We start from the raw sequence: 24,573 nt of genomic DNA, 5'->3' as shown, positions 1-24,573 counted from the left end.
GAGACTTTTAGAGCTGAGGAGCCAGAGAGAGAGCTTCGTGGTCACCTGGTCCTGATGAAGGGGCTGGGGCCCAGGGGTGGAAGGCAGTTGCTCAGGATTACACAGGTGGGTAAGAAGGCCCACATCACAGGAACCCAAACCTCCTGACACCCCACACCTTGCTCTCCCCGAAATCCCCCCAGGTCTCTCTCCCAGATATGTCTTAGGAAGGGACAGTGTGGTGTCCGGAGAGGACCCTGCTGACTCTGCCCCATTCAGCAGGGTGAAGCGGCAGGTCATGACCCTCCCAGCTCTCAGTTTCCTGGTTGTTCCCGTAAGCGTCATGCTCTGTAAGAGAGTTTGAGAAGTGTATGAGATAGCCATAAGAAATTGCCCAAAACAAGTAGAAACTCTTGTTTTAGGCACCTGAAAGTCCCTTCATTCTTGATTTGAGGACAATGAAGCGGAGAGAGGGTGAGAGAGGAGAGAGAGTGAGAATATGTGTTGTGTGAAAACATTATGAATCAAAGTTACTACTGCAAACTTTGAAGAAAGATGGTGGCCAGAGGGGACTCTGCTTTGGACATCAATTTATTTGGTAGGTAATAAAGAAAAAGGGTGCCCTCTTGGACATTTTTCTCTAGGACTCAGAATTTATGTTTAAACCTCTGTTCCAGCTATAGAGCTCTGCTCCGCGCCTGCCAACAAGATATTAGATCTCTCTGCAGCTTTCTCCTTGGACACTTGCCTGCATCTGTGAGTTGCTGCTTTTGTCATCGCAATAGACCAGTTTCTGTACCTGGAGGCTAAGGTGAATGAGTGTCTTTTAATGAATCGCAGAAATGATCAGCTGTGGCACGGAGCTGTCAGTAACCCAGCCTCTCTCGCCACCCATCACCTCCCCATGTAACATGCATAGACATTTCATGCCTTTGTCCGCTCTGTTTTGATTTTTCCTATGACGAGAGATTGCTGCAGAGAGTGATTTTTAAAAGACAAAACCAACCAGGATATATCTTCCAGATCAAATATGGTCAGCATAGCCTTTCAGAGAGAGACTCACCAGCCATTGAAACTTCTCATAGTTTTAATGAAAAGTGGCAGTCCAGCACCATGGTGGTGCTGACAGAGGACCTGCCTACATGTCATAGGCAGCTGGTGGGGCTCACAGGCCAGGAATAGTATGAGATTGCCTGTATAGTGTCTAACACATGGCACCAAAATTTCAGTTAACATCAATGCTCTTACTTTTTTCTTTTTAAGTAATGCCAGGGACACATAACTTTTTATTAATCTAAATACATATATGTGTTTCTCATTAAACATACTAATTAACAAAGCTTGTAATACTGATAATTATTATAGTAACTGCTATCTTTCATTGAGTATTTATTTTGTTCAAGGTACTGTGTTAGGATCTCATACACGTGTCTATCTGACTTAAAGACGTTGAAACTGAGGATTAGAGGGAATTCAGTAACTTGCCACAGTGGAATCACCTAGTATGCACTGAGAGTGGGACCGTGTGCCTTCAGAGCCTGCGCTCTCAGCCCTTCTGCTGTTTTGCTTCACAGTGTGTTCCAGGGAGTAGTCAGTTCTCTGGGAGGTCTGAGAGACTCATTGTAATGGCCAGGACAGGAAATCAGCTCTCCTGAGCTATTTACTCCAGCTTAGGGCAATTCTGCAAAAACCATCTGAGAGTTTCTCTGGAACACTGGGACATCTGAAACAACAGCTTTAAAACAGTCTTACCGGAGAGTAAACTTAGTTTCCATAGGTTGTGATCTGAACCGTCATGTTATTGTTGCTAGCTTCTCACATCCACTTCCTTTTTGAGTTCATTATTCTTTTTCCTGAAATATACCCTTCTTAGGTCTTTCTTCAAAGGTATGTGAGTTGCAGACCTTTTCATTGTGTCTCACTTCATCTGAAAATGTTTTTATTTTGCCATTATTCTAAAATCACAGCTTAGCTGGGTATAATTGATATAGGTTGACACTTTCTTGGTATTATTCCATTTGCTCCTAAACTCTTTGTAGCTACTGACAAAGCTATTTCTTTGTTGTTGCTTTGTAAGTCCTGTTTTTCTTCTCTAGTTATTTCCAAGGTCATGTCTTCATCTTGGGTATTCTGCAGTTTCATTACAATGTAACTAATACTGATTTTTAAAATTTAACCCCATTCAGGACTTATTGTGTTTCCTGAGTCTGAAGAGTTCATTAATTCTGGAAACCTCTCAGTCATTGTCTCTTTAGATATTGCCTCTTTGTTCTCTCTACATTTTTCTAATACTCATATTGTATCCTACGTGTTTCTTAACCTGTTTTATGTTTTCCATTTCTGTCCTTCTCTCTACTGTATTCCAAACAGTTCCTCAGAGTTGTCTTCCAATTTACTCATTCTCCATTCAGCTGTGTCTGATCTGTCATTTAACTCTGTGACACATTTTTAAATTATATTTTCATTTCCATACATTTTTATGTAAGTCTTTTTTTTTTTATTATACTTTAAGTTCTGGGGTACATGTACAGAATGTGCAGTTTTGTTACGTAGGTATACATGTGCCATGGTGGTTTGCTGCACCCATCAACCTGTCATCTACATTAGGTATTTCTCCTAATGCTATCCTTCCCCTAGCCCCCCAGGCCCCAACAGGCCCTGGTGTGTAATGTTCCCCTCCCTGTGTCCATGTGTTCTCATTGTTCATCTCCCATTTATGAGTGAGAACATGCAGTGTTTAGTTTTCTGTTCTTGTGTTAGTTTGCTGAGAATGATACTTTCCAGCTTCATCCATGTCCCTGCTATTCTTTCTTCATTATGCTCTTTCATGTGGTTCTTTCATGTCTTTAAGCATTTTAAACATTCTTAAATGTTTAAATTCATTTTCAATCATTTAAATACTTTTTAGATTGTTCTTATATCCGAAATCGTTGGGACACTGATCCTTCTGTCTTTTATGTTTAGCACATAATGGGTTATTTCTTCATGTGTTCTGTAATTTGGGGCCTTGAGGTTATGTTCATTGGGGCGTATCCTGAGACAATCCCCTGTGGCCACCCTTTTCCTCAGTGCTGTTTCTGCATTTTCTTCTGCCAACTCTTCAAGGGTTAGCACCTTCCCAAGACCAGTGTTTTGTTAATTTCTCAGCTTTAGGATCTGAGGTATTGTACACTTTGAACTCTAAATCCACATAAGACACAGACCCAGAATTTTAACTTTCAGGGTAAGCTTCTTCTCCATGTTCTTCACATCCAGATAGAGACAAGATTCCTTTTTGCCAATCTGTGCCAAGGATACATTTTGTTTTGTTTTGTTTTGTTTTCCCTAGTCTGCTGTTACATCAAGGGTGGCAACCCTTTAGGATACCCACACCGGGCAGGAATCTCAGTTCCCACTTCTTGGTTCGTGTGGGCCAAAGCCTTCATTCTCAGGTGAAGGTTAAAATCTAAGCTCTAGGTTATAATAATGGATACTGTCTTTGCTCCAGGTAGCTGCAGCATTGGGCACTTACCGCTGTGGTTTGTATTATTTACTTTTTGCATCTGGAGATTTTTTTCCCTTGCTTTCTTATTATCTCCTCAGCTACCTACTTTTTTTAGAAAGTCACTGCTCTTACATATGGTATTAGTTCATTCTCACACTGCTATAAAGAACCACCCGAGACTGGGTAATTTATGAAGAAAAGAGGTTTAATTGACCCACAGTTCTGCGGGCTGTACAGGAAGCATGGCCAGGAGGCCTCAGGAAACTTACAATCATGGTGGAAGGGGAAGCAAACATGCCTTACCATGGCAGAGCATGAGAGAGAGAGAGCAAGGGGGGAAGCACTACACACTTTCAAACAACCAAATCTCATGAGAACTCACCATCACAAGATCAGCAAGGGAGAAATTTGTTCCCATGATCCAGTCACCTCCCATCAGATCCCTCCCCCAACACTGGGGCTTTACAATTCACCATGAGATTTAAGTGGGGACACAGAGTCAAAAAAAAATCATATTAATGTTATTCAGCACATCTAGGTATATGTAGCAGTAGAATCTTTATTTTATCTTATTCTGCATTACTCTAGAACCTTCTAAGTCATACTATCTTATTATAAACTAACTGTCATATATAGGAAAAGTTGTGGTAGAGAAAGAGACAGACATACTCTTTGATCATGTGTTTTAGCAATCTGTCCAAAACGCACTCTGCCCAACCTGTGCTCATTTATTTGCCTAGTAAAAAATTCAACATGAAGCAACGGGGCCTAAAAATGTTTGTCCACATCAATAGCTTCTTCAAGGCATGACAGTGTTTCACAATCCCCCCAAGCCCATAATTGAAGTCTCTTGACATTTTGCCTTTGAAATTAACCCATGGGCAGTCTTATTAAATTCTCCCTAAGCATTCATAATAGACACACTTCAAGTTGAAAAAGTTGATTATGTTTCTCTCCAGTGCACTAGAAATGTAAGCCTGACATCTTTTTTTTTTTTTGAAGTAAGACAATACCAAGAATAGAACACTTCTTTTCACAAAGTTTGGAAATGGACAACTGCAACTCAATATGATTTTGAAAGAGTTTATTGACTCTGACTTTTACTTTATTAGTACTTACTTGTTCCAAGTTGCTGACAATGCTTCACTCTCATGGCTTCAATTTTTCCTAACTGAGGGAGTAGTTAGGAGCAAATAGCATCATTTCTGTTTTATTGAGACCTGGAGAGTCCATAGATTTATCCAAGTAGCACAGATAGCCAGACCTCCAAAAAAACTGTGCACCTGAACCCAACCCAACCCGCTTGCCCCAAGCAAAATTACTTTTTTGTGGAAGTTTATTTTAAGGCTATTCCCTCAAGTTTCATCAAGGGATCAGCCTTATGAAACCTGCTAGTGCTTTGAGGTGGGATATAGCTGAGACGTTGGCCACAAACATCAGACGATGTTTTCTAGCCAGGATTAAGAGCATAGCTTTGGAGGCGGCTGCATGCCTAAATTGGAATCCCACCTCTGTCACCTATTATTTGGGTGCACCTCTGCAATAGGAGGTGACAGTGCCCACCTCTCAGGATGGCTGTTCCAATCACAGCCAGTGAGATCACATGGGTACAAGGGCTCTAGAAGCTGCATAACTTTATAATTGTTCATTGTCCCTATTGTTGCTGTGGTTACTATTAACAAAATGTCTTCAATTTTACAAATACTGTGTGATGGCAAGACCCAGAGCTTTCTTTAGTTTTATGCATATTTGGAATTTAAAATTTGTTTTCATAAAATTTGTTTTCATATAGAACCTAGGATGAGTTTCCATCAGTTTGTCATGTTAGCTCTTCAGGTGAAGAGGTGGTATGGGATAGTCACGTTTCTCCCTAGAAGGTAAAAATGAATCCACAGACATGTAGCATAACTGTGATACAGCTATGAAATAGTAAGCACAAACATTCTAGCAACTTCTGAATTCAGACAAGCACTGCACCCTCCATGTGGCCTATGGCGAAGGCCTGTAATGCAGCCAGTTCTTTTTTTTTAAAGAATTTTTATAGGCCCAATAATAAGCCACATCAGGAACCATATCTTGTTACTTTATGGTTATGCCTTCTTTTAACATACATAGAATATTAATCAATTAGATTACTTTCTCTCACCAATTTTGGCTCTAAATGTTGCTGGGCCATTTGCAAAAATGAAGTCTCCCTTTTATGGTGATAAATTTAGTCATTTATAATTATAAAGTGCCTTAAAAACCTATGCACTCTCAATCACACCGTGAGGCAGCTGGAATCCCCACTGTAAAACAGGATGCCTAGGCTTAGAGCCATGAAGGGACTCGCACCAACCCTCTTCTCTTACAAAGAGGAGCTCTAAGCTGAGAATCCAGTGTCTGACCTCCTCAGCCTGTTTGCTGCTTGTCTTGCTGCCTTTATGCTCTGCAGAGCAAGGATTTCTCTCTCCTTGAAAGAATGTGAGGAGAGACACAGGACACACTCATCAGCTCAGTATACGGGGAGCCCGCACTGTCAGAGCATAGAATGGGCTGCCCCACGAGGGATCCAACATGAGGCCTGCCAGAAAGAGCTCAAGCATGGACCAGAAGACCCTTCTGGTGCCTTACCTTTGAGTCTGTGATTTCATGAACATTACTTGTATGATGAATCTTTAATCAGGATATCACTGCTATATTCCAGCCTAGAATATTATAGATGGAGGAGGTGCATCCTGCCAGCCAAATCCCTGTTTTGCCCCTCTTCCCTTCAATCTCTCCCTGTTTGTCAAGAGATGATGCAATTAATTAGACCCAGAGTTCCCCTCAAAGGTATTTGCAGAATAACAGTGTCATTGGAAACGTATACAAATTTCTCTTTACCGATGTGTAATTCCTTCATAATTAACTGACACTGAGTCTTAAAGTAATTAACCTATTTCTTCCATTAGTCACTGAAGAAATAAAAGTTTTACAACATAACACAGTCATAGGTAATTCTACTCATGAATAATGGGGGTTGAGGGTGATGCTGCAGTGAACTCCTTGGATAGGTGGCTCTTAATACCGTATGGGTGACACGACAATCTCATGTCCTCTGCCTGTCCTTTCTGACCTCCAGCTTGTTTATGGTCCGTGCCATTCCTTTAACATCTCAGTGTTTCTCTCTTATTTGCCAGAACGAGACCTGAGGTGAACAGGAGGCTAGCCTCTATACGCAGTGAAGCCACTCAGAGCAAGGTCATCCCAGCCTCTCAGAGGGGGCTTTTCAGGACCTGATCCTGGGCCCAGTTGTGCCTGTTGCTTGCTTAATGATGGATTTTTGGCTGCGCCTTCTCAAACAGAAATATAAGGCCCTCTTCTGTGACCCCACCCCTCCCCGCAGCATCCCACCCGATTTCTGCACTCCACCCTCTGAAAACGCAGACCAGCTGCTCTCAACTATTTGCTGCTCCTTGGACTGGTCTGTGCAGGCTCACAGTTCTCTCTGTGCCCTCTGCAGAAAGGGCTTTTCCTCTGTGCCACTTAACCACGTGCCAAAGTCATGTCCCATCCTTTCATCACCAGGTCACTTGGCGCCAGTCTGTGAAACTGCTCTGATCGCTCCTGGGCAGGGCGAACCACTTTGTGGACTTGCCATGGCCAAAGCCAGCTTCCTACGGTGATTGTACACAGCCTGTCCTCTTTCAGTAGGTCATGCACCCTCTGAAGAGGTCCCCATTGGGCCATTTGTACCTGGAACATATACTCAGCAAATCTTTGTTGAAATGGAAGGCAAAGTAATACAATGAATGCCCCTTGCCACCAGTACCTCTGGTGACGTTTTGCCAACTGGACTGCACTCTCTCTCCACCTGTTAAAATTCTACTTGTGCTTTAACATCTAAACCTAATCTCATCTCCTCTGCCAGTCTTTGCTGACCTCCAAGTTGTCTATGGTCCATGCCATTTATTTAACATTTAGTATTGATAGCTTCATCCTGTTGACTGTCTTTTCAGGTACGAATGTCTTATGGACCCCAAGTGGATTGTAATATAGCCTAATCCTTCTTTCTGTAACTTTGAGATACATGTTCCCCTCACACTACCACAGTGTCATGCACAGAACAGCCACTCCATGAATATTTATCGATCGATCAAGCAGTTCGTTTACCTGTTTGTGTCTCCTGCAGTGTCCACCTCAGCACAGAACAAATCAGTGCTGATCAGTTGCTTGAGCTGGAAACTTAGCATTTCACCTGACATAGGTCTTATCTTCTGTAACCTGACTCAGCCGCCAAAGTGTCGACACGATTGGGAGGCTGCCTTGTAACAGTACACGGTTAAAGTTAGCTCTGTTGACTTTGGCTCTGCAGACTAAGCCAGAGAGAAAAATAAAATCTCTTCCAAATTTTCCACACAAACGAAAAGCACAGGGCTTTGGAAATCTGTGTAAAATGAGACATTGCTTCTTGTTAGAAATGTAAAAAGATGGTTTCGAAGATAATGGAATAGTTGAAAAGAATGTGTTAAATATGGCCCGACTCTGCCATAGCATTATGAGTGGAGGATCTGAAACAATAAAAAATAAAAGTCATTTGTATACAAGGCAAGATATCTTCGTTGCTAAGCTAATGAAATCATGAAGATGCTCCATCGGGGAGGGCAGAAGCCAGTCACGTGAGACTCATTGCAGCCCCCTGCTGTGTGCACACCAGTGAGCTGTTGCCTGTTTTGTTTTGCTTTTCAATATAATGTGGGTTCCCACCTTGCATTTCTGGTAATAATCACTGGACATCATGTGTTCATGGTTCATCTGTGTCGTAGCCTGCGTCATATCAGTGATCCATCTATACAGACAAGGAGGTTGAAGCTCAGATGATTTGTCTAAGGTCATTCAGGTCTTTCTGTGTGGGCCAAAGTAGAGGGCGCTATAGCCTTCAGCTACCTGAATGATAATACCAATTGTTAACTGTTAACCTGAACAACACTTAACACTTTACCTATACATTTTTTTCATTCAGTTCCTTCAAAAGCTCTTGTCAGTTCATGATCTATATTCTAGAAGGAGAACCTGGACTAGAAATTAAGAACCAGCCCAGGACTCTGTAACTGAGAAGCGGCAGAGCTAGGCACGTCTGCATCCCAAGCCTCTCCATGAGAGATTCCGTTAGATTTCCCCAGAGCAGTTATTTTCATATACACATGCGCGCAAGGACCAAGGAGCTCGGCCACATCCCCCAGGAGGCGCTTGGCAGAAGACACTCACTGGGAAGTACCAGGAGAAGTCACAGGGAGTGATGGGAATAAAAACCTGGGGGTGTTTTGAAACATCCCTGAGGACTTGGCGAGTATTTGATGTTAAAAAGCATTTCTTGCCTGCAAAACGCGTGTCTCTAAGGAACTCTTACGTTGCCGACGTGTGCTGGCTAGGAGCTGGGCCTGGCGGGGGAGGCCCTCTCTCTCTTTCTCTCTTTCTCTCTCTCTCTCTCTCTCTCTCTCTCTCTCTCTGCCTCTGGCCCTGCCTCCATCAAGGCCTGGATTGGAGTTGTCTTTCCCAAGGCAATAACTGTCAGAGGAACCATCTGGACTGGTTTCTTGTGACTGACTCCGAGGAACAGAAATCCCTCTGGGAGGAAATCACAGGCACAGCAGCAGCAGCAGCAGCAGGGAGCGGCAACATTGGTGTTTGCTGGCTGGGAGCTGGGGGAGGCACCACTCAGAACGGCCCCACAGGAGCGTCAGGCCCAGGACAGACCCTTCTGAGAACGAGGAGGAGAACCTCCTCTGGGGAGTGCGTGGATGGTATTTGCGAAATAACAAAGGGAATAGATGGAGGGGCTGAAGAAGTGTCCAGAGCATTGTTACTGCTGGAGCCCTGTGGTCTGCACGACGGCTTTCTCAGTGGGCCCTGCCAGGCTGCACTCTGCCCTCATTAGGCCAGCATGCTTCCCACTGGCTCTCATCGCTCGTATCACGGACCCATCCTAGCCTTGCCCTTTCTTCCTGTGCAGGCTCTGGGAATGCTGGATATTGCTTGAGCCTAGGAGTTTGAGATTGGCCTGGGCAACATAGCAAGACCCTGTCTCTACAAAAAATTAACCAGGCGTGGTGGTGCACGCCTGTGGTCCCAGCTATTCAGGAGGCTGAGGTGGAAGGATCGCTTAAGCCCAGAAGGTCGAGGCTGCAGTGAGCCGTGATTGTGTCACTGTGCCACTGCACTCCAGCCTGGGTGACAGAGCAAGACCATGTCTCAAATAAATAAATACATAAAAATAAAAGGATCTCTTCTGTCTTCTGAGGTGACTCCTGGGATTCTAGAGCCAGAAGGAGCCTCAGAGCCTGTTTATTCCACCCCTGTCATTGGGGGCGAAAATGAGGCCAGTAGAGGTTAAATGACTCACCCAGACTCACACAGTCATCACGGGAGCCTGGGCTGGCACCCGGGCCTCCTGCCTCCCAGGCCCGTGTCCTCTTCTTGCATTAAGCCCAGAGCAGTTCATTAGGAAAGCCATATAGAGTCATCAGACCCTAAGTCTCATGATCAGAATTTCATCCTCTCTTCCCTTTTGTTTTGTTTTTGTTTTTGTTTTTTGTTTTAAAAAAACATAGGGAAGGTAAAGGGGGAAAATGATTTACTGAGTTTCCAGACCACTTATTTAAATCCTGCCCGATCTGACTTCCACTCCTCACTTCACTGATGCAGCCAAAGCTAACTAATGCATTCGTGCTCCATGGGAAGGAATCTCTTCCCATCCTCAGTCCAAAGTCCAAACCCAGACGAGGGTAAAAGAAACAGAAGAAACACAAGTCCCTCGCCCCCGCAGTTTCATTCCACTCTCCAGTAAGCCACAGGAGTAAAGGAGGAAGATGGGGCGGATGCGTAGGTATTCAGCGCCTACTCTGGGTGGCTGGCTCTGTATTCATACTCTAACATGCCCCCTCATTCAGCCTTCACAAACCCTGGAAAGCAAGTTTTGTTCGCTCACCCTGCAGATGGAGTTATTGAGGCAAGAAGGGTGGTGTAAACTGCCCAGAGTCGCACAGATAGCAAAGGGCAGAGCGGGAATTAGAACCCAGTTTCTCTAGCTGCAAACTCTGGTTCTCCACTCCACCATGCCCATTCAGTTCTGTATTTTCAGGAGAGGCCATGGAACTTGTCCTTACTTCCTCCTCCTCCTCCTCCTGCCATACTGTGCCTCTTGCCCAAGTCCAGCCCCACCCACTAAAGCGTTGCGTGTATTGACCCTCACAGCCATGCACCGTGCCTCTGACGTGGGCAGCTCCAGACTGAGCTTCTGCATCAGAAAAGCAGGAGACAGATGAGGAGTGAGCCGGGGAAACCCAGTGTTTGTTACTCTGAAAATGGAAGCTGCCCCGTGACAGCATCTTCTCTCCTGTTGAGTAATCCCTGCGTGAATAGATGGCAGCTGCAGTGACTGCTGGTCGTATGTGATCTATTCTGGGAGGTGGCGAGCGCATCATCCAAGAACATGAAGTCGCTGCTCTGTCACAGATGGAGAAGCAGACTATTGTGGATGTTGCAGGAGCTGGGATTTGGCTGGATCCCCTGGAAAGGTTTTATTTTGAGTTCAGAGCCTGTTTGGTTGCCAGGGTAAACCAAGGGGTTGTATGATAGAGGAATTCCAACCCTCGCTAACACTCTGACCCCTTGTGCCAGCTTTCCAGTAAGGCTTGAGAGCCCTGAGCTCTTTGGAAAATCTCCTCTTGGCACACTTTGAACTGGAGAGCAGTGACGCTCTTGGCAGTGCTTTTGGTACTTGTTAGTTGTATCACTTAAGTTGATCAGGAAAAAAAAAAAAAGCGCTGGGGAGGGACCCCTTTTAAACATTTATAGTTTTGAGAATGCTTCACTGATCCCGCCTTGACTATACTGAGCACCTGGATATCCTTGTCTTTGGTCCAAGGGCTCCGGTAGGAGGCGGCATCAAAATTCGCCATCCGCTCCGTGGTGTGGCATTCTGCTGTCCAGCCCAGCTCTCCCATCGGCCCACGCGGGGCTGCCCCTCTGGCCCTGGCTCTCGGCTTCCACACAAGCAGCTACTCTTGTACAGGATGGTAAAGTTAGGTGGCAGTCACACCGGAGCAGGGACCAGGATCCAAGTGAAAGTAAGGTTCAGGATAAGTTTGAGTCATGTCTCCAGCTTCCAGAGCCAGGCTGAATCTCTCAGAAGGGGAGCTGATGGGCGGCAGTGGGAGAGTGGAAGAGGTGGGCCCTGGGCGCAGCATGTACCATGGCATCGTTCATCACCTGCCAATGGCAGGGAGCGTGGGCTGTCTTATATTCTGTTTGCCCCTCTCAAGAGGTAAGCTCCTAGCAGGCAGGATAATCTGAAGCCCTCTGGTGCGCCCTGTAGTGCCGCACTGTACTAGACAAACCGTGCATGTCAGTGTTCTCGGGGAGGTGGGAAAAATCATGTACTGAAGAGCAAATCTCTGGAGAACATGAGGTTCCACGTGGGGTGAGATGTGGCTGACTTCACTGCCAAGCAAGTACCAGCCCCTCCTGCTGTCATGGGCGTACTCGGGGACGGTCCTCTGCTCAGCCGGCGCCTGGGTTGCTGCAGGGCCTCAGCAGGCTGCTAACTCCCGGATGTGAGCTGGTTGCGGGCAGATACTGGATCCCCTTCATGTGCTTATCTGTGTCCAGCTCAGTGACTGGAACATGCTGTTTGTTGAATAACTAAAGGAATCTATGAATAAACTGGTGACAATCAAAGCCCCGGAGGTTCAAACATTCTAAGATTCCTGTACCAAAATCTTTCAAAAATTCAAACTGTATCCAGTGACCAACTGATTTTAGCCAATACCCCAATGCAATGAAATTGTAGCACCAAAAAAAATTTTTTTAGAATCTCTCTTCCAACTCCTTATAATGGAATTTGACCTCTCAGACTCAGTCGTGGGCAATCTCGTTTACTTTGCCTATGAGTAGAAGCTGTGAAGTACATAAAAGGGAACTTTTATTTGCCTCTAAAACTCCAGGTAGTCAGCTCAGCCTGTTCTCTCCTTTCGGGGCAGGTTTCTTGTCCTGATGAGTGTACCTGCATGAGTTGGGAGAGGGCAGTGGCAACCTCGTGGTGCCCACCCTGGCCCCATGCTCTTACCCTTCCTTTCTTACCCTTGCAGCCCTCTCATTTTCCCAGCCAGCTGTCTGGCTTCCCAGACCACCTCTTAATGCCCCTTTAAGCAGGAAAGACATTAAAGCATCTGTGCCCCAGGCACAGCCCCCCCACTCACAGTCATTCTTCCTCTCCAGCTGTGCCCTCTGTTGTTGGTGGAAGGGCAGAACCAGAGAGGAGCATGGGCTCATTCCATCTTTTTTTTAACAGCACAATTAAAAGAAATTACTCTTCTCCATAACTTGCAAACCTTGTCACTTCTTAGAGGACGTTGGGATTAAAGGAAGAGGGTGACAGTTAATAGCTGGGCTCTGAAAGCAGATTTCCTAGTTTTTATTATTTTAATTGAGGAAAAATTTACATAACATTAACCATTTTTTAAAGCATACAATTCAGTGGTGTTTAGTGTAAGAACAGTGTTGTGCAACCATTACCTCTATCTAGTTTCAAACTATGTCATCACCCCAAAGGAAAACCATTTCCCTATGAGGCAGTCTCTCCCTACGACCCCTGGTAACCATCAGTCTGCCTTCTATCTCTATAGATTCCCCTTTTCTGGATATCTTCTATCAATGGAATTGTATAATATGTGCTGTATTGCATCTGGCTTTCTTCACTTCCGTTCTTGAGGTTCATCCGCATTCCATCTAGTATCCATCCATGTATCAGTACTTCATTCCTTTTGACGGCTAAATAATATTCCATTGTGTGGATATACCACATTTTGTTAATCCATCCAAAAAAATTGTTTTTTCAGACTGAGTCTCACTCTGTTGCCCAGGCTGGAGTGCAGTGGAACGATCTCCGCTCACTGCAACCTCCACGTCCAGGATTCAAGCGATTCTCATGCCTCAGCCTCCCAAGTAGCTGGAATTCCAGGCGCCCTCCACCACACCTGGCTAATTTTTGTATTTTTAGTAGAGTTGGGGTTTCACCATGTTGGCCAGGCTGGTCTCGAACTCCTGACCTCAAGTGATCCACCTGTGTCGGCCTCCCAAAGTGCTGAGATTACAGGCGTGAGCCACCGTGCCCGGCCAATCCATACAGATATTAATGGACATTTTCATCTTTTGGCAGTTGTCAATAATACTGCTATGAACGTTCTTGGACAGGTTTTTGTTTCAACACATGCTGTCAATTCTCTAGGATATATTCCTAGGAGTAGGATTGCTGGATTATGTGGTAATTCTGTGTTTAACTTTTTGAGGAACCACCATACTGTGGCTTGTACATTCCCACCAGATTGCTTAGCTTTGAATCCAGCCCTGCCACTTTCTTATTAGCTCTGTGAGCATCGGTAAGTTACTTATGCTCTTTGTGCCTCAGTTTCCTCATCTGTATAATGGGTCAGTAATGCTGTTTACTCAATGAGGTTGTGATACTTAAAAGAGGTGGTGTACGTGAATGCCTCAGAACAGTACCTGGTATACAAAACTGTTGCATAAATGTTTGCTGTTGCTGCTGCCGCTGTTACTGAGAGACAGTGTAGGTCACGGCAGATGGAAGACTGAAAAGCTTTTGGTCTAAAAGAGACTGCATTGGGTGATGTAAAAGAACCAGCAGAGGTAGAGTCCAGACACTTGGGGTTGGTTGCTGAGGACATCTTTCACTTGAGGAATCAGTTTTCTTACCTGTTCACTGATGAGCTCCAAGAATCTTCAGCTCCATGTGCCTGTGGCTTTCCTGGGGAGACTCTTCAAGAATGAGAGACTGGGGTCCTCCACCCCGACCACTTGCCAGCTCCATTCTCTCAGCTCTCCAACATGACAAAGGAAGACAGGAGTATATCCTGTCATCTGAAAGCTACACACAGAAGTTTCTGGAAAATAAAAGGAAGCCTTCTCTGTCATCATTCATGTTAGGAAAAGGCAAATCTGGTTGCTTTTCACTTGATTCTATTGAATTCAACAGAATCACCAAACAAACATTCTGCTAAATAGTATTTCTCTCATATCTATGTATTATGAGAATTTATCTCATAACCCACGTATTTATGAATCATTTACACCTAACTCATCAAAATGCTCTGTATAAGCTATTTGAATCCCAAGAATCCTTATAGAGACCTTTTTCTGAGTGCATAGAAATAGGAAAACAGATTTTTTCCCATCCATCTTCAATTGGCAATAACTTTTAGAGGTGCCGTATTACCAGCTCTTCTGCTGGGAGGAACCAGAGTGAACCAGTGAAAAAATACAATGTGATAACAGTTGCCACAATGATACCTTCACCTCACACCCAATTAGCACTTTATAATTTACAGAGCCCTGTCAATTTCTAAACAGGCCCTGATTTCTCCATACCTTCTCCAATACTTGTTATTTTCCTTTTGTTTTTAAAATGGGCATCCTAATGGGCCTGAAGTGGTATCTCATGGCGGTTTTGATTTGCATTTCCCTGATGGCTGAAGTTGAACATTTTTTCATGTGCTTGTTGGCCATTTGTTTATCTTTGCAGAAATGTCTATTCAAATCTTTTGTACTTTTTTTACTGTGTTGTTGGCTATTTTATTGTTGAGTTGTAAGAGTTCTTTGTATGTTCTGGATACAAATCCCTTATCAGGTATATGACTTGCAAATATCTTCTCCCATTCTGTGTGTTCCTTTTTCACCTTCTTGATGCCTTGAATTAAGAAAATGTCTAATTTTTATGAATTCCAAGCTTATCTTTTTTTTTTTATTTTTTCACCTGTGCTTTTGGTGTCATCTAAGGAGGTTTTGTCTATGCGGTCATGAAGATTTACTCATCTGTTTTCTTCTAAGGATGATATAGTTTCAGCTCTTGTATTGAGATATATAATATATTTTGAGTTAGTCTGTGTGTGTTGTGTGAGGTAGGGATTCAACTTCATTCTTTTGCATGTAGATATCCCGTTGTCTCAGTACCAGTTGTTGAAAAGACATTCCCCCCTTGAATGGTCTTGGTGCCCTTGTCAAAAAACAAGTAACTGTAAATGGAACAATTGTAGTTTGAATGGAATGGGTCAGCACTTGGTGGCAGCCAGGGTCTTGGCTATGTGGTTTCATAAGCTCCCACTCCTGAAGAGCCTCTGTTTTCCTCTCAGAGCCAGGTTTTATGTCACGCTGCATTTTGGTGTCTGAAAGGCTTAGGTGGGCATGGTACCTGGAGTACTCTTGTTAGGAGCAGAGAGTGAGGAGAAAAGACGACTCTACTTTGAGGGAGGTCCTTGGGGCACTTTGAGCAGCAGTGCCTCCCCCAGGAGTCAGGGTCCCCACCCCAGAGGAATGTCCACAGAGCGGAGCCATTGGCCTGAGCTGGACTGAAAAAGAAGGAGCCAGGTGGGGAGAGGATTTGATTTCTCCCTTGGTCTAAAGCAGGCAGCTGACACTGGGTGAGGGAATGGGGCAGGCCTCCATGTGCTATCGGGAATCCCCAGGAAGTCCCTAAAGAAAACTTCCTCCCCCAGCCCAGCTTGCCTATCGCAGCCCCTCAGTGGTAACTTCCTCCTGTGGCTTGATCCAAATGGGGGCTGCATACTTGGCTGAAATGCACATAACCCTGTGAGGCACAGTGTAGCAGCTTATCCTCCCTGAAAGTGGAAGGACAAAAGCATGACAAAGATGACCAAGCCAGAGCGGGGGAGAGGGGAGGAGACACTGGAAGGGGAGGTGAAGGGGCAGACTAGGGAGACCAGGACCAAGGCAGACTCTCACGCACCAGGCATATTCTGCCCAGCCAAGGGCTCTGGCATTCAGATGAGGGAGAGGGAGAGGAAAGAGGAGAGAACCCAGTGAGAGCAATCCATGAAGCGTCGGGAGGCCCCTGGAAGCAAAGGCTCTGGACTCAGGTGGCATCAATGGGACTACCAGTTTCTCGTGATTATGTGGGAGTGGCCCAGGTGCCAGCTCCACCAGAAGCCCATTCGTTCAAGACCCTGGTACTACTGAAGGCCCAGCCCTGTCTCACCTGCCAGAAAGCACATGGCGTCTCCCTGACTAGGCTAAGGGCTGGTTGACGGCATCATGAAAGGAATCTGCCTGGGAGCCCTCACTTTGTTTCCGTTTCCGTTTCCTCCCCTAAGGCCAAGAAGGGATTAGGTTTCCTCTGTTGTTGTTGTTGTTGTTGTTGCTGCTGCTGCTGCGGATGGGAAAAAAGGAATTTGTGTGGCTCTGAAGTTGACCAGGTCCCCTTATTGTATAGAAGAGAAATGTGAGCATTCAGAGATGGTGAGATGTCAGACACCCAGCCACACAGCCAGTGAGAGGCAGGCTGGGGACAGGGCCAGGCCTGCTAGTTCATGGTCCAGGGGTCTTTCTCATGAGATCAACTGACCAGTGTGTCTTAGCACCTGCCATGCAAATAGAAGGCCCTACTGCTGTCCTCTCCACATATTCCAGAATTACTCAGCTGCCCCATGCAAGCCAAGTCAACACCTATGTCGTAAAGGAGAGACTAAAGTAATTGTCTACACAGCACATACATGGCATATATGGCCTGTATGCTTCCTGGACTGCCAACAGGGGTGCTGAGAGAGAGAGTCCCTCAGCCTTGCCTCAAGCCTTGCTGATACTGCGATGTGCCTCACAAACACAGTTACCTTCCATGACATGAAGGAGGCACACTTGGGTTGACCCCTGACCCTGTCTGCTTGTTAGAATCACGTGGGGAACCTGGGACAGGCTTAGAAGCCCAGGTCCCACCTCCCACCTGCTGAATCCAAATCTCCGGAGTGTGGCCTAGGAAATCAAATTTGTCAGCGTCCTTCCCAGGGGACTTTGATACATCCAGTCCAGTGGAAACCAGCAGCCTCCTTTAGTCAAGTTAATGTTTCCCTGACTATCACCTTCTCCCCCTGTAAAAGATGCAGATTATTAGCAGTAAGTGGTACCTGGATCCCAACCTCAGTTCTCCACTGCAGTTGGGGAGATCTGGCCAGGGCAAGCCACACTGCTCCTTCAGGCACAGCCTCGTTCATCCCGCACTCACCTGTGTTCTCTTCTTCTCTATAGGACGCACAAGACCAGCCACTGCTACCGCATCACCTACCGCCACATGGAACGGACTTTGTCCCAGAGAGAGGTCAGGCACATCCACCAGGCCTTGCAGGAGGCTGTAGTCCAGCGGTTGGGCGTGGAGGGCAGGTTCTGATGTCACCACTTCACCCAGGCTGCAGCCCTCTTGGGGTTCCAGGATTTGCTGAAAGAGAAAAAGATATGGTTTGTGAACTGGGGCATCAATCATCTTTTGATAAATGGATCAGTCTTAGGACTTTCACAAAATAAAAGATCACTCTTGAAAAGCTGTTGATATAGCATTTGTCTTTTATTTGGGGAAAGAGGGAAGGTCTTTTCCTATTCCTTTTAGAAGTGCTCTGCCCACTGGCGTTGGTGCTCAGTATGGTTAATTGGTCCCTGGGTTCCATTAAGCACCAGGCATGATTTCTTGCCTGACAGGCTCTTCCACCCGTGTAATGAGTGAAGCCACACAGAGGGACCAAGAGATTCCAGATACAATACAGGAAGCTTTTTGAATCAGCTTCCATTCCTTCCTCCCTTCTCTTCTTTTTCAGTTTTGCAAAGGGCAGGCTTCAAAGAGGGCACTAATGAAATGCCAGCGCTCCCCTTGAATGTGAAGGGAGTTGCATCTTTGAGCCAGGGCAGGATATCTATTTGCTTTTCATAAACCCATGGCTTGGAGTCAGGCCTCTGGCCCCAGGACTTGGGCTTAGCTGCCTTTCGCTGCACTGGAGAGGAAGGAAAGGGGCGAGAGCTGCCCGAGTCTTGGAGGCACAGGTCCTCAAACTCCCTTCAAGTTTTCCCAGCAGGCAGCCTCCACTTCCAGAAGGCGACCTTTAAGGAAGAATATGGGGCTTTGATGTCCCCCCCTTTCCATCCCAGGCACTTTGTAGTCTGCCTGCCTCATTCATGACCAGTTTTAATAATCAGCTTCCATCCCTGGCATGATGTTAGAGGCTGATGGAGGGCTGCAAGCGCCGGGATAAATATTTGATGAGGAGTGGCCATTATCAGCTAGCGGCATGGGGGTAGGCAGCTGCTTTCCTAAGGGAAGGAACAGCTTTAATGTCATCTTACCATGTGATTAATTTGGACTCTTCCCTTGGATTTTTAAGGGAATTGAGGAAGCCATACCCCAAGTCCCACAGCCAATCCTGGAACCAAACCGCTGTCTGGGGTTTTAGGGCCTACAGGTACAATTCCCCAAGTGACTGGGTCTGAGTGGGAAGGCACAATGTGACAGTGATTTCCTCTTCCGTGGCATTTGCCAGCAGGCCATTTCTGATTCGGCCTTAGGCTGCACTTCCAGATGTCCCTTCATCCCCGTGACTGATTAGGCGTTTATTAATGTTCTTAAAGAAAGCAAACTAGGTATATAAAATGCAAAACCATGATGCTGCCCTGTGGCCCAGAATCTGAGCGATATTTGTCAAATACAGTCACACGTCACCTATGGACAGCGAAACATTCTGAGAAATGTGTCATAGGTGATTTTGTCATTGTGTAAACACCATGGAATGTACTCATACAAACCTAAACAGTAGAGCATACTACACCCCTAGGCTACATGGCATCATCGCCTATTGCTAGAGGCTGCAGGCGAGAGGCTCCAGACCTGCACAGTATGTGGTATGGTTTGGGTCTGTGTCCCTACCCAAATCTCATGATTACATGTAAGCCCCAGTGTCGGAGGAGGGGCCTGCTGGGAGGTGGTTAGATCATGGAGATCAGCTCCTCGTGAATGGTTTAGCACCTTACGCTTGGTGCTGTTCTCATGAGGGTGAGTTCTCATGAGATCAGGTTGCTTAAAAATGCATAGTCTCTCCCTCCCCACAATCCTCTTGGTCCTGCTCCTGCCATGTGAGATGCCGGCTCCCGCTTTGCCTTCCGCCATGAGTAAAGGCTCCCTGAGGCCTCCCCAGAAGCAGAGGCCTCCGTGCTTCCTGTGCAGCCTGCGGAACTGTGAGCCGGTTAAGCCTCTTTTCTCTAGAAATTGCCCAGTCTCATGTATTTCTTTAGAGCAATGCAAGAACAGAGTAACACAGCATGTTACTGTGCTGAATACCGTAGGCACTTGTAACAAATGTTATTTGTGTTTCTTTTTTTTTTTTTTTTTGAGACGGAGTCTCGCTCTGTCGCCCAGCCCAGGCTGGAGTGCAGTGGCGCGACCTCGGCTCACTGCAAGCTCCGCCTCCCGGGTTCACGCCATTCTCCTGCCTCAGCCTCCCGAGTAGCTGGGACTACAGGCGCCCACAACCGCGCCCGGCTAATTTTTTGTAATTTTTTTTAGTAGAGACGGGGTTTCACCGTGGTCTCGATCTCCTGACCTTGTGATCCGCCCGCCTCGGCCTCCCAAAGTGCTGGGATTACAGGCATGAGCCACCGCGCCCGGCCAAAATACCAATTCTTGTTTCCGCCCGGTTTCGAACCGAGGACCTTTCGCGTGTTAGGCGAACGTGATAACCACTACACTACGGTAAACTGAAAAGTTATAGCAACAAGTACTGTATTATCACTGTCCCCTGCGCCATCTGTTGTTGACTGAAACATTGTTACGTGACGTTATATTTGCGCCAAACCCTATACTAAGGTCCTGGGGTAGGGCTGACATTCCAAAGGGTTCACAGAGGCCTTTCTTGAACACTCCCCTTAACACTCCATGAGGTGTAATCGACTGTTATTTAAATCTTACAAGTGAGGGAACAAAGGACTGAAGAAGTCACAGGAGTTGGCCATGACTTAAGCCGTGACTTCTTCAGGCCTCTGTTGTCTCATCTGTGACTTAAGGTACATACACAGGAGATGGCAGGCCTCACACTCAAGTCCACAGCCTCCACATTAAGAATGTCTGTCTACAGCCTGGGCAATACAGTGAGACCCTGTCTTTACAAAAAATGTTAAAAACCAGCTGGACATGGTGGCATGCCCCTGTAGTCCCAGCTACTTGGGAGGCCAATGTGGGAGGATTGATTGAGCCCAGGAGGTGGAGGCTGCAGTGAGCCATAATTGTGCCACTGCACTCTAGCCTGAGCAACAAAGCAAGACCCTGTCTCAAAAAAAAAAAAAAAAAAAAAAAAATCTGTGTAAACAGTAGTGGGTTGACTGTAGGGTCTGTGCCTCTCCTCTCTCTTGCTCCCTAGACCTTCATTCTGTTTCTACGAGGGCTTGTGCAGAACCCCCTCAGGGTCCACTCTGACCAGCACTTGTGCCAAAAGTGAGCCTTCCCTACCATCAAAGAGCCAAAGGGACATACAGCTCTTGACTTTTTCATGTGACTCCCACAGGAAAATAAATAATGAACGAGGAAGAAGAAAGGTAAATTAATCCATTCGATGGAATCACTTTGCAGTTCAAGAAACACACGAGTCCCACAGGAAGGACAGCATGGTGGTGACCAATACCAGCGCTATGGCTGTGACCCTCCGGGACGCTCGGTTTCCTCCTTTGTCAAATGAGAATGATAATAGTGCCTGCTGCAGAGGCTGTGGCGAGGGTCGTGTGAGGCATCGCGCGCTGCTCTTGCCACAGAACCCGGCACCTGATAAGCCGTCAGGAAGGGACACTGCTCTGATCATTATTCAGGGAGAAAATGATGGACGCGTGAACCATCCAAACTGGAACAGATCCCACGGGGCATCCACGTGTTCCCCCGTCTACACGCGAGGACACTGAAGTATAAAGGGACAAAGTGACCTCCCCAAGGGCACAGTGACAGTGAAGTATGGTAGAGCTGGGCCTCAGACTGGGGTTTCCAGGCATTTTTCCAAACACCACATTGCGGCAGAGATCCTGAGGGTGTTTTTAGGTGGAAGGCCACCACGGGGGTCAGGACAGGTCGGGCTGGGGCTGCAGCGCCTTGGGATGTGCTGGAGAGCCCTTCCTAAAGGGCCCTCAGGCTTGACTCTTGCAACTGCATGGTCTTTTGGAGAAGTTTCCCTGCAGCCCTGTTGTCTGGTGCTTCAAGATACAGTGACGTAAGAGGACAACCTTACGTAGAGAGTTTCTCTCCTTGTAAGGATGGTCTAGGAGCCCACATCCTGGAGCTGGGGACCAAGGATCCTTCTAGCACATGTGTTACCCGTCCCTGTGATAGGCCTCTAAAGACGCCAGCAAGACTGGGGCCAGCAGGCACCAGCAATTGGGTTTGTCGTGGGAATGAATTCTGTGACCAGCTGGAGCCTCGGGTGGAGAGAGGGCCTTGCAGGCTCAACAGCCATTTGTGTCTTCTTCCCCTCCCCGGGTTGCTCTGCTCCTGGCTGTGCCCAGGTCCTGAACAAGTCAGCAAAGCTCAACCGGGGCTAGATACTCCCAGCGGTGGCTGGTGGTCAGGCAGCCAAGAAATGGAAAAGGAAGCCCCTCAACACTGGAAGTTCTATTTTTTTCATATATAAGAAACGACAGCTCAGGGGCTGTGCTCAGGAGGAGAGCGGAGCAGGAATGCTCCTCGGAGCCCCGGACCAAGCCCAAGGCCACAGCGGGGGTCTAAACCCAGCTCTGCCACAGATGAGTCATTAACATCCCTGAGCCTGCACTTCAGCCCTAAAATGGAGGCTATAATCTCTGGCCCTAGTGTGAATGGCTCAGCAAGGAGTAGGGAAATCGTGTGTGTAAAACTTGATGCATCTCGTTTTAACCTCACAAAAACTCCACAAAAGGTAGCCACCATGTGTCTACTTGGGAGTTGGGAACATGAGGCCCGAGGACCAGGCCTGAGTCCTCAGTGGGTTTTGGAGATAGAATTTAAGGTCCTTTCTCCTTGAGACTAAAGCCCACAGCCTTCCCTCCATGCCGTGTGTCTGCCAGGCATGCAAGACAGATGGGAACGTTATGAATACGAGCAGTGCATTGCCCTCCACAGCCTTCCCTCCCCCAAGTGAAGCGTGTCTGTCTATTCTGGATGTAAGCCTTAGGAAGGACGTAGCACGCTCTCACATGCAAAACAACGGAGAGAATGTTGAGTTCAACAAGAAAAATCAAGGTGGGCTCTTGAGACTGGTTAAACAAAAGGTTCCATCTGAAAAGGAAATCATTGCATTACACTGTCTAGAGCTACACTTCCCGGCCTGTGCTTCCTGCTGCACCCTTAGCTGTTAGAAGCTCACATGCAGGACACAGGTGCACCCATGGCTGTGTGGAGAGTACAACTCGCCCTTGCTCTCCCAATCAAGAAAGGACCTCACAATGCACACGTATGAGCTTGACATTAGTATAAAGGAAACTTTGACATCTATTTTTAAACAGCTGCTAATGTAGCAAGAGTGAATCATTTGATGCCATCTATACTTTATTATTAATGAGAAATAACTAGGATGCCAAAGCAGTCCTATAGAGAAAGGAAGGCCTTTTCAACAAATGATGCTGGAGCAATGGGTTATTCATATAAGGAAAGAAAGAAAAATCTCGACACCCTACTTCACACAAAATTAATTCGAGTCAGCACACAGACCTAAATATAAAAGCCAAAAACTTACTACATAGCTTAAAGAAAAAGACATATGGGACCATCTTTTTGACCTTGGATAGGCAAAGATATTTTAGAAAGGACACAGAAAACATTAATAAAGAAAAAGATGATAAACTGAACTTTTTCCATATTTAAAACTTCTGCTTTCTGAAATATGTTATTGAGAAAATGAATAGGCAAACCACAGATTGGGAAAAAATATTTGTAACACATATATTTGACTTATATCCAGAATATACAAAGAATTCCTACAACTTGATAATAATGTTTTTAAAAACCATTTTGAAAAAATGGGCAGACTTGAAAAAATACTTCACAAAAAGATTGTAGATGACCAGTAAGATGAAAAGATGGTCAACATTATTTGTCAGTGGGGAAATGCATTTATGAAGTTACAGAAGAGATAAAAGTAATCTCCAGTGACAAAAAACAGATCAGAGGTCACTTGGGGCTGGAAAGGAATTTACTGTAAAGGGGAACAAGGGAAATTTTCAGGTGATGGGAAATGTTCTCTCTCTCTTTTTTTTTTTTTTTTTTTTGGCTAGGCTGCCCAGATTCCCAAATAGCAATTCTCTCTCTCTCTGTCTCTCTCAAACAGGATCTTACTGTGTTGCCCAGGCTGGTCTCAAACTCCTGGCTTCCATCAGTTCTCTCTCAACCTCCCAAAGTGTTGGGATTACAGGCATGAGCTACCACATCTGACCAGAAATGTTCTTGTCTTCATAGGATTGTGGGTTACACAGATGAATGCATTTGTCCAAACTCATCAAACTCTAGACTTTAAGATCTATGCCTTTCGCTGTATGCAAATTATGCCACAATAGAAGAAGAAAATGACTCGCTACATCTCACAACCAAATGAGCAGCGCAGCTCCTAAGTGGAGATGGCAGCTCAGAGCTGAGGGAGCAGATTTCCCAGAAGAGATGGGCAGAGAAGTGGGTCTGAGAGGGCTCTGGGGATTAGGTCAGCCTCGAGCTGATGGAACACCTGGGGCATGGAGCTCTCTCCAGGAGAGTGACAGCTCATGGATGAAGCTGCAGGGTGGAGCTGGAGGTGTCTAGGGTGCAAGCCAGGCCTGCAAAGACAAAGGGAGAGAAACAATGAGGCCATGTGGCCCCAGCTGTCGGTGGTTTCCTCGGAGCATCAGGGGCTGCTGGCATTGCCCAGCTGGGCAGCATCCCGGGAACAGATAGGGTGGACTGAACAGCACAGAGAGGCAAGGGAGAGGGTGAGACCCCAGGGCTGAGGGTGGAGCCTCTGGTTTATCCACGCTACTTCTTCTCAAAGTCCCTTGAGCCAGAGCAGCGGGGTGGGCATGAGTACTTCCTCAGTCCATCTCCCACCCAGTGACCACACAGCAAAGCCAGGCCAACTGCCCACGGCTTCCCTCTCCCACCCATGGGAGTCAGACTCCATGAGCCTCTACCCACTGCTCTCAGGCCACCAGCCCCGCCATCTGCCTCGTTCCACTCAGATGGTGTGAGACCAGCACCCGCCCTTGAACCAGGGCCTGACTGCACCCCACACACCCCTCACCCCCTGGGTAACACATCTAACCTGCCAGCT

The 24,573-nt window shown here is 46.4% G+C and overlaps 1 protein-coding gene and 1 non-coding gene across 7 annotated transcripts in view; one reads left to right on the top strand and one right to left on the bottom strand.

Moving 5' to 3' along the window:
* Positions 1-17,829, top strand: part of LOC105487359 (phenylalanyl-tRNA synthetase 2, mitochondrial) — a 519,529-nt gene extending 501,700 nt beyond the window's left edge. For all 6 annotated transcript variants that reach the window (XM_011750809.3, XM_071097683.1, XM_011750808.3 and 3 more), the window contains one exon: positions 17,537-17,829. In XM_011750809.3, the coding sequence (XP_011749111.2) occupies positions 17,537-17,675 (139 nt within the window). In that variant the 3' untranslated portion in view covers positions 17,676-17,829. The remainder of the gene's footprint in view (positions 1-17,536) is intronic.
* Positions 17,830-19,950: 2,121 nt separating this feature from the next.
* TRNAV-AAC (transfer RNA valine (anticodon AAC)) lies at positions 19,951-20,024 on the bottom strand. The gene has a single exon. It is a non-coding gene; the product is annotated as a tRNA-Val (tRNA).
* Positions 20,025-24,573: the final 4,549 nt, after the last annotated feature.

Source organism: Macaca nemestrina, chromosome 5, assembly GCF_043159975.1.
Source record: "Macaca nemestrina isolate mMacNem1 chromosome 5, mMacNem.hap1, whole genome shotgun sequence".
Taxonomy (NCBI): domain Eukaryota; kingdom Metazoa; phylum Chordata; class Mammalia; order Primates; family Cercopithecidae; genus Macaca; species Macaca nemestrina.
The sequence above is the reverse complement of the archived record's forward strand: the minus strand, read 5'-3'. Positions and strand labels throughout refer to the sequence as shown.